We start from the raw sequence: 13,459 nt of genomic DNA, 5'->3' as shown, positions 1-13,459 counted from the left end.
TGCATAACCACATTAAATGTAAATGTGACAAGTAAAAAAGTAGCCATATATGAGACAGAACAAGAAAGGCAATTTTTAAAAGATATACAGTGCTGTGAGGATCCAGAAGAGAGATTATAGCTTCTTTTTTTTTAAGATTTTATTTATTTATTTATTTGACAGAGAGAGGCAGCAAGAGAGGGAACACAAGCAGGGGGAGTGGGAGAGGGAGAAGTAGGCTCCCCGCTGACAGGGAGCCTGATGCGGGGCTCGATCCCAGGACCCTGGGACCATGACCCAAGCCCAAGGTCTGACTGAGCCACCCAGGTGCCCCGAGAGATTATAACTTCTTAAAAATAAAATCAAGGCTGTAAAGAAGAAGTAATCCTTAGTCCTTGCACAGACAGGTACTGGGGGTGAAGGAGGTGTGGGTGATGTTTCTGAGAGAGAAAGCATCCAATAAACAACACACACACCCTGTCTAGCTGCATTAAGGAAATAGTGAGTCATTAACCTTATCTGGAGTTCAGGTTCCCTCACACAACATTTGGAGCAAGAGTGGGAGATAAGATTGGAAAGGTAGGTTGGAGGCATATTCAAGAGGATTTAAAATATGGAACTGGGTATTTGCCATTCAAGAGGCATTATTTATTTAAAGATATTGATGTAAAATTTACCATAGTTATAGGTACCCTAGGGAATATACACTAGCCAACTGCCCCCGATCTGTTTACATATAACTTTATTATTTATAATGGTTACATAGCAGGGCACCTGGGTGATGCTGTTGGTTAAGCATTAGACTCTTGGTTTCAGCTCAGGTCTAATCTCAGGGTCGTGAGATCGAGCCCCAAGTAAGGCTCTGTGCTCAGTATGGAGTCTGCTTGGGCTTCTCTCTCCCTCTCCCTCTCCCCCACTGTGCACATGCTCTCTCTCTCTCCCTCTCTCTTTCTCTCAAATAAATTTTAAAAATCTTTTTTAAAAATGGTTACATAGCATTTTTTTAAAAATTTTATTTATTTGAGAGAGAGCGGGCACAAGCGGGGGGAGGCAGAGGGAGAAGCAGACTCCCCACTGAGCAGGGAGCCCAATATGGGACTTGATCCCAGGACCCTGGGATCATGACCTGACCTGAAGGCAGGTGCTTAACCGACTGGGCCACCCAAGCACCCCTACATAGCATTTAATTATATGGATTTACCAACATTTATCTAACCCTTCCCTTATTTTTGGACCTATAGGCCATTTCTAATATTCTGCAGTTACAATAATTTTATAACAACCTTCTTTTGCTAATTTTTTTCTCTTTCACATTACCTTTCATAGGCCAGAAACTTAGATATTCAACTGCTTGAGTAAGATATGAAACAATTTAAGATTGCTCATATGTATTTTAAGGTTAATTTGCTCAAACATTTGTGCAAATGTACAGTTCTACTTGAGGTTTTAAATTTAGTAGTCTGTATAGATTTTAATTTTTCCCCCCGAGTGCCCTATAGGTGCTGCTAAACCTCTGATAAGTATTACTCAGATATATATTTAATATAGATATTTAAAGAGTACTCCTTTAAAAAATACTCTCAATAAAAGAACTTTAATAAGCTTGACTAAATATTTAGAAAGCATATTGTGTTGAGTGAAACTTTGTATGTAATAGGGTAATAGAAAATCATACTGGATGACTAGTCTGTAATTATCTGAAGGAACACATACAATGAAACAAGTTCTTTTGGTTACTTCGTCAAACAGCCAACACAATGGGGAAAGTGGAGGAAATGTCCCATAAACGCTATAAAAAGGGAACCAGAAAACCTAACATGTAATCTTAGAGTAATGACAGCACTAGAAAACAAAACCTACAAAAGAGAACACCTTCCAGAACTATCTGAGATGCATGAAAAGCAAACATTCACTAAAGCTGGAGCTGTACTAAGTCTGTACAGAGATAAGTGGCATATTTGACCTTCACCATGATTAACAAGCATTTCTTTGAAATTGTGTTAGTGCTGTTGGCCTCTTCTACTCTCTTCTCCCTCGGATTGAAACTGGCTCTCATCCAACAAAGAGTAAACAGAGAGAGTTTAAAACTCTGGAATAAATTGCAAAAATCATCAATTCAGCAGTGTCTAGCACAGAGGACAAACTTCCTACTTCCCCAGCAGTCTATGCATCATCACTGGTACCAGAGAGGACAAGCACTGGCCATTCTTCATGAGATGCTTCTGCAGATCTTCATCCTCTTCAGGGCAGATATTTCTCTGGATGGTTGGGAGGAAAGCCACATGGAGAATTTCCTCACTGAACTTCATCAACAGCTGGAATACCTAGAAATGCTTAGAGGCCTGGAAGCAGAGCAGAAAAGTGGCATTCTCAGTGATGAGAACCCTAGGCTGCAGGTTAAAATGTACTTCTGGAGGATCCATGATTACCTGGAAAACCAGGAGTACAGCCGCTGCGCCTGGACCATTGTTCGAGTAGAAATCAACCGGTGTCTGTTCTTTGCCTTCCAACTGATAAGAAAGCTAAGAAAACAAGAAATGGATTCCTTGAAGAATGTAGAGCAAGAGCCAACTGCAGGCTTTAAAAGCATAGGGTAAGTGGAGGGGTGGGAGGACTTTTCCAGACACTATTATTCCTTTTTTCATAAGTTGGTAGTATTGTTTTGGTTTTGTGTGTGTGTGTGTGTGTGTGTATTTTAAACCTGTTCTTTAAGATTATGCATATTGACAATTGTCTGTATCTTGTAATGTCACTTTGTATTTTCTATTCATCTTAAGTTTTATGAGTTAAAGTGGATTCATTAACGTTTCATAATTGGTTCTTCAAATGGGTATATTTTCATCAAAGTTGACCAGGTAAATAAAATGAAATATGTCTCCACTGTAATAATACTTTTCTTAACATAGAACATCCATTCCAATGATTCCTTTGCCAGAAATTAGTAGACACAATGAAAAATACTAGGGATAATGTGCACTGCGAGATTTGAAAATATCAATACACACTGAATATTTGTTACAGGTGACACAATAGAAATAGGGCCAAGGGACGTAAGCAAGCAGATTGCAGAGGGAAAACAAATGCATGAGAAGAGATTCAACCTCACTTCAGATTACTGATCTCATGTTTTCCCACAATACCATCCTAGGTGGGAGATAGCTGATGAGGAGGGTTTTTTTCTTTTTCTTTTTACTGCCTTTTCACAGCAGCAGATTCAATGGTCTTTCTCCTTCTTAAAGAAGCTGAATATAGAGACTAGGATACCCCAGGTGCACCCCGTGACAGTAACCGTCTTCTCAGGAAAATGATCCAAACCAAGTTTTTGTCTGGAGGGGTTTCTGTTCCTCATGCCTGTGATTGTATGAAATCAGACCTACAACCGTAACCCAACTGGATGAGGAATACGATGTGAACACAAAGGAAATCAAACCTCTGAAAGATAGAAGATTCTAAGGTAAAAGATGGCAGACTGGTTCAGTAATCCAGAAGTATAGATGTTTGGTAAATACAGAGATTTGGGGGGCATTCTTGGAATTGCCTTTGGCTGAAATGAGTCATTTAGACCAAGTTTTCTCCCCTGTTATCCAATGACTGGATGTGGGAGGAAGAAGGCTCAGACACCTCACTCACCCTCTGAAGGGTCATTGCAGCTTCATAGCCCTGTCCCCCACCCAGGTTTTGACTGAAGCCATGTTGTGACTGGCCTGAAATTCAGCTTTTCCTCTCTTCCACCTCTGCCTTCTCTTCTTATATGTGTTGTGCCCATAGCCCTCCCTAAAAAAAACTCCTTGCATGGCAACTTTGTCTCGGAGTCTGCTTTCTCAGCACCTGACTTCCAAAAGCGTTAATCCACAGACCTTCCATTTGAGGCCATAGAAAAGCCAAATTCAGGGACGCTGGGGTGGCTCAGTCGGTTAAGCGTCTGCCTTTGGCTCAGGTCATGATCCTGGGGTCCTGGGAATGAGTCCCGCATTGGGTTCCCTGCTCAGCGGGGTGTCTGCTTCTCCCTCTCCCTCTGCTGCTCCCCCTGCTTGTGCTCTCTCTCTCTCTCTCCCTGACAAATAAATAAAATCTTAAGGAAAACCCAAATTCACATATTGCCTTGGTCAAGTATATATTAGCTTCCTAATATGTGTTACTATCTCATTCTTGCTCTTTATGACTCCTTAAAATTTTTCACTTCACAGAAAACCCTTAGAGTCTGATTTGCCTAAATCTGTTTGCCTCTCCAGAGCACAACTACTACCATGTCACAAATCACACTGTACTATGAGGGATTACTTCTCTTTCAACAAAAGTATGACCTACTTCAGGGTGGGGAAATGACTTCTTAACTCTTTGCCTAGCACATTCTTGAACACATAAAGGGCAATCTAAATATTGAATGAATAAGGACATTTAAAATGCATGTTAACAGAAAGAAGAGATATACAGGGGATGCCTGAGTGGCTCAGTCGGTTAAGCATCTGCCTTTGGCTCAGGTCATGATCCTGGGGTCCTTGGGCTCCCTGCTCAGTGGGGAATCTGCTCCCTCTCCCTCTGCTGCTCCCCCTGCTTGTGCTCTCTCACTCTCTCTCCTTAAAAAATCTTAAAAAAAAAAAGAAAAATATGTAAATACCATATTGTCATGGTCATTTATATGTGTGAGAAGACACTCTACCTCGAGATGAGGAAGTCTTGTTTATGTGTCTGCTAAGAGGTTAAGTTCTTATTTTTGTTTTTCAGTTTGTCTACTTTTCCTGGATGGACAATTTGGATAAGCTATGTCTTGCAGTAAAAAATAAAGTCTCTTTCTTTCTCTAATGAAAGGTTGTTTTTTATCCTTGCATGGTATGGGGACAATAAGATAATCACATGACATGTAGAGCAGAAGTGCTGGTGGGAGCCCCTCTTCTAATTGTTCTGCTTATCTGAGAAAATCCTTTCCTGAACCCACTCTTCACGGGCCTTTGATCCCTGTCTGCTGGTGATGGTTAGTCATGTTTTCAACTGCCAATTAATATAGAAACCACTGACACTAAACTTGAATATTTCCTATTCTCGGTTCACTTAAAAAAATGTAGTAGAAAAATATAAAACAATACATGTAAATAGTGTAAATGGCTCACTTTTACAGTTGTATAAAGTGTAACACTTCTCCCATTTTTCTGTTCAAAAGACCACTTGTCTTGTTATTGTCCAAGGTGGGTGGCTGCCAGTTTTTCCACCCACTATTAGTAGAGATTTGTTGACAAAATTCCTTATTTCTTTGGCTTGTATACCTGAAACATTATGGGTAAGGAAGATAGCCAGCATGTAGCATCTGGAGACTAGTAGCCAGAGTCACATTACAACGATGCAAGGAAGTGATCATAACACAAAAATGGTCCCATGGTTTTACCTTCAATTCAAGAAGAATCCATCTTCTTAGAAACCTGTTCAGACAAGTTTTAGTCACTGGAGGTGGAGATGTGTACCTCTTGGGAAGGGTGAAGCAAGGTTCAAGGAGAACAAAGAATAGGGTTAGCCTTGACCCATAAATCATGTGACTTTTTCTACCTAAGAGAGCTAAGTGCACATTGTTGTAGTGAAATTTATTCCAAGTTTCAACATAAGCCTTATAATTAATAAGGTGTTTCCCTAGGAGAAAATTTAATTATTCCAAATAACAGAAATTCATGTGGGTTCTTGTCAGATAAACAAGGTAGTTATCAATGTGGATAAAAATATTTATGATCAAAATGGAGTTAATTTGAGAGCATTAAAAATTGAATTTTTAGCTGGTATATTATTCAGTATAGTGGACTTATTTTAGTAACAGCTCCTAATCTATTGTCACTCCTTGGGAGGAAGGTTTGAGTGGAAGAGAAAGAGGCTCACTGAAACTGGGAAGGAAATAAGCATATTTCCAGAGCAAATTATGGGATTACATGAGAAATACCTTGAAGGACCTATTTGTGCCCACTAGAGGGGGAAGAAAAAGAAGATGCATTCTTTGGGTGGGATAGGGTTCAGGAACTGAAACAAAAAAGTCCTCAAAATACCTCTGGCTAAGTGGATTTCTACTATGGGTTGAAATTAGAAGGGCAAAGGGAGGTGTTTGGACATTTCAAGGTCTCAGCTGTAGCCTTCTACAGGGAAATTGTCTCAGAAGACACACAAACTAGGGTCCTGTGCAGGAAGGATGTTAGAGATTTCACCAACAGATTCATCTCTAAGTTCTGGGCAAAAAGTTCCTTGGAACACTTGGGCCCATATCTGAGGCATTAGACATCAAAAACCACATGTGGCATTATCCATACATGGGGTAGAGCACATGGTTCCAGAGGAAAGAGTTCTTCCCTAAAGCATCTCTCTCAGATTGTTGTGTGCAACTAATGCCTAATATATTAAAAATAAACAAAACATAAACAAAAAAACTAACTCTCCTCATGACCCTGAGGTCAGACCTGAGCCGAAACCAAGAGCCGGTTGCTTAACCGACTACATCACCAACATGCCCCAATACATAATTTTTTTAATTTTTTAATTTTTTAAAAAATGATCAGCTTTTTTTTTAGGATTTTATTTATTTATTTGACAGAGAGCACAAGCAGGGGAGCAGCAGACAGAGAGAGAAGGGGAGGGAGAAGCAGGCTCCTCCCTGAGCAGAGAACCTGACGTGGGACTCAATCCCAGGACCCTGGGATCATGACCTGAGCTGAAGGCAGACACTTAACGACTGAGCCACCCAGGCGCCCAATACATAAATTTTTTTAAAAGTCTTTCCAGTAAAGAACTATCAAAATAAAAAGACATATAAAAAATCTCAAAAAATATTGATATTAATATTTTCAACATAAAAAACTGAAAAAAGTTTAACTGCAATAGCAATGTCAGCAAGAAATACAGAAGCAATTTACAAAAGCAGATATATTACAAGTAGATAATATACATAGATAGCCTTCCTAGGGATCATACATATAAATGAAAAAATCTGATAAACAACAAGAAGGTTTGGAGATGGCTGGGCTAAGAGCACACACCTATACACAGTAGAAGTGTAAAATTTTCAAACATGGGTGGTTATTTTGGTAAAATCTACCAAAATTTTTAAACCACTGGACCCAGCAAATGCAGTTCTCGATATTTATATTACAGAAATACTCTGTCCATACATCTGCCTAAATGTGTGCCCAAATTTATTTATTGCAGCATTATTTTTATAAAAGATAATTGCAGCCAAATTAATGTGCTCTTATAAAAGATTAGATAAGTAAACAATGGGCATTCCATATTATAGACTACTGTATAGCCATTAAATTCATTTACATAAAGAATATTCACTTGCATCCAGGCTCATGTTAAATACTAATGCATAGATTGTTTCAAATTTTTCCCAGTAGTCTGTTAACCTTAAAAAAAAACAACTGCCAGTTATTTACCAGAATAGATAGTTTATTCAGGAATAGCACAGAATTGCAATCAGGCACAGCAAGGTATAGCAAAAGAGTAGGCAAGTTTGGAATAAAAAGAAGGAATGTAGGGGTGCCTGGGTGGCTCAATAGGCTAAACGTCTGCCTTGGGCTCAGGTCATGATCCCAGGGTCCTAGGATCAAGTCCCCCATAGGGCTCCCTGCTCAGTGGGGAGTCAGCTTCTCCTGCTACCCCTCCCCCCTGCTTGTGCGCTCTCTCTCTCTCTCTCTCATGCTCTCTCTCTCAAATAAATAAATAGAACCTTTCAAAAAAAGGAATGTACTTTTATAGAGAAAAGTGGTAGGGGGCATGGGGGGAGCTGTTATAAACAAAATTCCATTGGAAAAAACCAGGAGCTCAAAGTATAGTGGCTTCTCATTGGCTGAATTGTGACTTATTTCTCATTGGCTGGGCTTTTGCCAGGGGAGGAAGAAAGTTTTCTTCCTCCTGCTGGAATAGTAAAGTAGTATTGGCTTACAAGGTCCATCTCTTCCTATTGGATTTGCAATTGACTTTGGTCGCGATGGTAAGGCATGAGAGTTGCCTGTGTCCAACCTCCCAACTCCATTTTGATGAGGTTTCTCTTTATTAATTTTCACATGTTGTATAGAAAAATCCATGTTACTGATCACATTATTGATTGTGATAACTAGCTTAGAAACAATGTGTACAAAAATGTTCTGTCATTTTATTTAAACAGCAAACGTATTTATGGGAATCTAGAATAAGTACATAGTGCAAAATAAAGGGGAAAGGCAGGCTTTAAAATGGTGATGTCAGCCTAATACCAGTTCTATGTTGTTATTTACGATCTAATCTGACCACATCACACCATTCAATATAATTGGTTTTTAAGGGAATTTGGGGAACTTTTTTTCCATCCCGATTTTAATAACTTTGTTCTCTGGTATCCCTTTGCTAAGAAGCATATTGGAATGGCTTAGGGCTGGTTAAAAAAAAAAAAAAAAGCTTTAGCTGTCTTCATTAAGGATGAATAGAACATGGTGCTATGTTAATTAACCAGATGCATTAAGGCATATGAATACCTAGAGTTACTTTCTCAATGTTGACACACTGAGCAAACCATTCTAGTGACTGATGTTATTCTGCCCTCTAGTGGTTAAAATTGAAAATCCCTGTTTGACTACATTCCAGGAAAACAGCTTTAAGGCAGGATCTTTATGAAATTTTCCCCTTAAAAGGACAAGCCAAAAATGAAAAACAGCACGGAAAACTTGATGTATATACATGATCAAATAATCAGAGCAGAAATATTTTGATCTCATCATATTTCAGATTTGCACTGTTTTGCCCATTACATCATTCAAAAGTTTTCAAAACTGCAACATTTCAACTCAATTTTAAAACGTTTTTCTTTTTTTAAAGATTTTATTTATTTATTTGAGAGAGAGAATGAGATAGAGAGAGCATGAGATGGGGGGAGGGTCAGAGGGAGAAGCAGACTCCCCGCTGAGCAGGGAGCCTGATGCGGGACTCGATCCCCGGACTCCAGGACCATGACCCGAGCCGAAGGCAGTCCCCCAACCAACTGAGCCACCCAGGCACCCTTTCAACTCGATTTTAAGCATTCACAATCAACAGTGGAGTCCTACAGATGCTTCCCAGTGCCATTTCCTGAACAGAGTACCATATATTCAAGCCTTAAGAGAGTAAGGTTTTTCAAAGGCAGAAAAAAGAGACCACACAACATATCCAAACATAAATAAAGCTGACCAAGTCTTAGTATTCTAAGTGCTTTTTATACACTATTTCCTTGAAGGCACTAGAGTCTTTGCTGCTTTAGTTCAATAGCTTTCATCCAGTTCAGGCAAACACCTACACAGGCATACATGTATGAATGACACAGAATCGCTTCTGGACCAGCTAACTCAGATTTTCCCAGTGTTCACAGATATTTCAACCAAGGTTATTTGTTGACCTTCTAAATAGTCAAGTGGCATTGACTACATCCCCCTATTATACAGCCCATTCTCTCGACATTGTTCTCCTATACTAAGCCTCACTTAGGATGGATGTGGCTATTTCATGGTGCTTCCTAAACCTCAGCTTGCCTGGACATATTTCCATCTTTCTTTTGTAGATATGACCGAAGGAGTAGCTTAAATAAGAAGCGGTACCAGAATGAGATCGATATACATCAGCTGAGAGCTCGCCAGGTCTATGACTCAAGCTGCACAGTTTTACTATGCACAGTCTCCTTTTCTAGTTCTTGTCTATAAACCATGTCTGAGTCTTTACTGGTTCATGTTCCCAAACTGTTACAGTAAAACTGGGGGCTTATCATTCTTTGACTTACTCTAGCCAAGGGCCAGTCAACAGCTTTGGGGATAGGATGAGGAGGCTGGGGGAGGGAGATTATACTCACTATTGACTCATCTACTTTACCTTAGAAAGTGGGGAGAAATCAAAATATTCTTTAAGTCAAAATTTAGCCATCAATAAGAAATTTTCTCTAACTCAGTGTGATTTTAATTTAAAAACCTCAATATTAACTCATAATTCACAATCCTTGCAAATCTTGCTTCTTCCACCAGGCCTAACATTTACTCCATTTTTTCTGTCATCCCCTCTGCCCACATACATACACCTTCCTCAAGATAATAATTACAAACTTTACTTCAAGAAATATCCTATATTTTGTATATATCAACATCAATCTGGGGAAGTCACCTTATTTTAGTTCAAGGAAAAAGACAGATATAAGGTCTCCTGCCCAGGGCACAGGTGAGCACACCGAGCATACCCTTGCTCTTTTGGATCCACTCTTCCTACTTCTTTGCCCAAAATATTCCCTCCTGTCCAACATAAAAATCCCATTGGCTTGTTTTGGCTTCTTTCCAGTTCTGCTTTTCTTTCTAGTCAATGCCTCATCCTGAACACACAGGATAAAGAATCAATCAGACAAATTCAGGATTTTCTTTGGAGAGAGTCCCTAAGATAAGAAAGAGAGTGAACGAATTTTCCCATGTTAGTAATTTCTGTTTCTGTTGCTACCTAATAAGCTTTTTTCCCTTTTGTGTCTTTATGTACAACACATAATAATTATGTGTTGTTGGGGCACCTGGGTGGCTCAATTGTTAAGTGTCTGCCTTTGGCTCAGGTCATGATCCCAGAGTCCTGGGATCGAGCCCCACATCAGGCTCTCAGCTCGGCTGGAAGCCTGCTTCTCCCTTTCCCACTCTTCCTGTTTGTGTTCCCTCTCTCACTATGTCTCTCTCTGTCAAATAAATAAATAAAATCTTAAAAAAATAATTATGTGTTGTTGAATGAATGAATGAATGAATACAAATAAATGAGGAGTATCAGGATCTTGGCAGGAGTGGTGGTGATTAAGCACTGCACATGAACTGACAACCTTTGAAGGCCACCGCTTGTATGCTGAAGATACTCGGGGAGATTTTTCTAGTAGTCTGCCCATGTTCTCTGAGATTTCAGAGTATTAGGGGAGGCCATTCTGTGCTACAACATCTCTGGTATGGGGGAAGCCTCTTAGGTGGTGGTAACATTCTTGGAGTTGTCAAAATAAGCCATCTATTTTTGCCTTTAAGTGAGTTCAATCTTCATCTTCAAATACACTTAGAACTCTCTTAGAGCTAGAATATTTTGTTACATACAGCATTTATGTTAAGTGCCTGGAGATTCTCCCTCATCCTAAGAACTTAATGTATCTATTGGTCCTGAACAAAAATGCTTCACTGAGATTCTACCCCAGAATCAGTCTGGGAAATATAAGTATTCTGGTTTCTCGTGTAGATCTTTCCTGGAAAAACATCACCTCTCTTGCACTTTATGTTTGCATTGACTCAGATACAAAAATTGAACACATGAACACATAACTTTTGAGAAATTGCATGCATTGGGATGGCTGGGTGGCTCAGTCAGTTAAGTGTCTGCCTTCAACTCAGGTCATCATCCCAGGGTCCTGGGATCGAGTCCTGCATCGGCCTCCTTGTTCAGCAGGGAGTCTGCCTCTCCCTCTGCCTGCCACTCCCTCTGCTTGTGCGCTCTCTCCCTCTCTGACAAATAAATAAATAAAATCTTTTTTTTAAAAATTGCATACATTGTTACAAAATAAAGTTATACATTGTAATGAAAACATTGTTCTATAAAATATAAATACCATGAGCAAAATAAAATATGTAAAAACAAATTTAAACCTGTCAGATGATTCATATTTCTTTGCTTTTAAGGTCACTATTGTTGATTCCAGGTTTCAGTTTTCGGTTGGTAGCCCACCTTCTGAAATGCATAACCACCTGGACTTTGTATAAATCATTTGTCACTGTTTTGTGAGAGCCTAGTTCTCTTCCGTTTTTCCTTAGTTTTCTTTTTTTTCAAATAAAAGATGGTTTGTTTGTTTTTTAAGATCCTATTTATTTATCTGAGAGAGAGAGCATGAGTCGGAGGTGGGGGAGTAGACTCTCCTTGTAGCAGGGAGCCCAACATGGGGCTCAATCCCAGGACCCAATATCATGACCCAAGCCGAAGGCATACACCCAACCAACTAAACCACCCAGGCACCCCTTTCCTTAGTTTTCTTTACAGGTTTGTTAATGAAGAGAAAGCACCTACTGATTTCCACTGTGACAATTGCTTAAACACAGAGATGTTAACACACATTTTCCTGGAAGCAACACCTTATTTCTCTCCTCCACTTCACAAACAAGCTTAGAGAGATAATCTTCTATACATGGTATCCCTAATTCTCATTCTTCTGTTTCCTCTTCAACCTACACCTATCTGGTTTCTACCCCATTAATTCCACTAAACCAGAACCATGCTAAGGTCACCAGTGGTGTCTGCTTGCAGGTCCACTGGGACAGTTCATCCACACCTGCCCCACAAGCACCACTCTGACCCGTATTCCCTTCAGGAGTCTTGTCCCCATGTGACCTTTCAACTGCACTGGCCCCTCCCGCCTCAGTGCCCTTGCAGACTTTCTTCTGCCTGCCCATTAAATGTTGAGAGTCTACAAGACTACATTTGGGTCTCTTCTCATTGTCCTCTCTACTTAGAAAATGACTACATCCATTCCCTTGCCCTCATTCGCAGATACTCAATAAGGAATCCCAAACTGACACCTCCCTCATGGCATTTTTGTAAATTCTAGACCCACATTCCCAAATGCCAGTAAGACTTCTGCATTTATATGTCTCCCAGGCACCTTAGAAAGGACACCTAATACTATTTTTCCTTTCCAGCGTCATTTGTATCTAAAGCTTCTTGTGCAGGGACGCCTGGGTGCCTCAGTCAGTTAGGCATCTGACTCTTGATTTTGGCTCAGGTCATGAACTCAGGATTGTGAAATGGAGCCCTGGGTCAGGCTCTATGCTGGGTGTGGGACCTGCTTGAGATTCACTCTCTCCCTCTCCCTCTGCCTCTACCCCCTTCTCCAGCTCTAAAAATAAATAAATAAATATATAAAAATAAACAAAGTTGCTTGTGTAAGAACATCATTTTCCTTTGCTTCTCTTTGTAGTTTTTAACATAATTGAAAATAAAATAAACAGTAGTACCATATTTATGTATCCTTCCCTGTGAGACTAAGTTTCAATACAGCAGGAACTACATGTGCTTTATTTATCTCTAGTTTTTTTTTCATAAAAAAAGATTTAGATTTATTTATTGATTTATTTATTTGAGGAGGGTACACAGGGAGAGGGAGAAATCTCAAGCAGACTCTCTGCTGAGTGTGGAGCCTGACCTGGGGCTTGATCTCACAGCCCTGAGATCATGACCTGAGCCAAAATGAAGAGTATGAGGCTTACTGACTAAGCCACCCGGGTGCCCTTTTTCCCATTTTTTTAATTTTTTTATTTTTTTTCATTAGTTTTTGATGTAGTGTTCCATGAGTCATTGTTTGTGCATAACACCCGGTGCTCCACGCAGAACGTGCCCTCTTTAATACCCATCACCAGGCTAACCCATCCCCCCACCCCCCTCCCCTCTAGAACCCTCAGTTTGTTTTTCAGAGTCCATCGTCTTTCATGGTTCATCTCCCCCTCCGACTTACTCCCCTTCATTC

General features: G+C 39.9%; 1 protein-coding gene across 1 annotated transcript; it reads left to right on the top strand.

The window, feature by feature from the left end:
* The first annotated feature begins 1,949 nt into the window (after positions 1-1,949).
* Positions 1,950-2,576, top strand: IFNE (interferon epsilon). Its single transcript, XM_028115272.1, has one exon. The coding sequence runs from the start codon at positions 1,950-1,952 to the stop codon at positions 2,574-2,576; it is 627 nt and encodes a 208-aa protein (XP_027971073.1).
* The last annotated feature ends 10,883 nt before the right edge of the window (positions 2,577-13,459 follow it).

This window comes from Eumetopias jubatus, unplaced genomic scaffold (assembly GCF_037043125.1).
Source record: "Eumetopias jubatus isolate StellerSeaLion01/CBP00866 unplaced genomic scaffold, mEumJub1_p1.0 scaffold_15, whole genome shotgun sequence".
Taxonomy (NCBI): domain Eukaryota; kingdom Metazoa; phylum Chordata; class Mammalia; order Carnivora; family Otariidae; genus Eumetopias; species Eumetopias jubatus.
The sequence above is the reverse complement of the archived record's forward strand: the minus strand, read 5'-3'. Positions and strand labels throughout refer to the sequence as shown.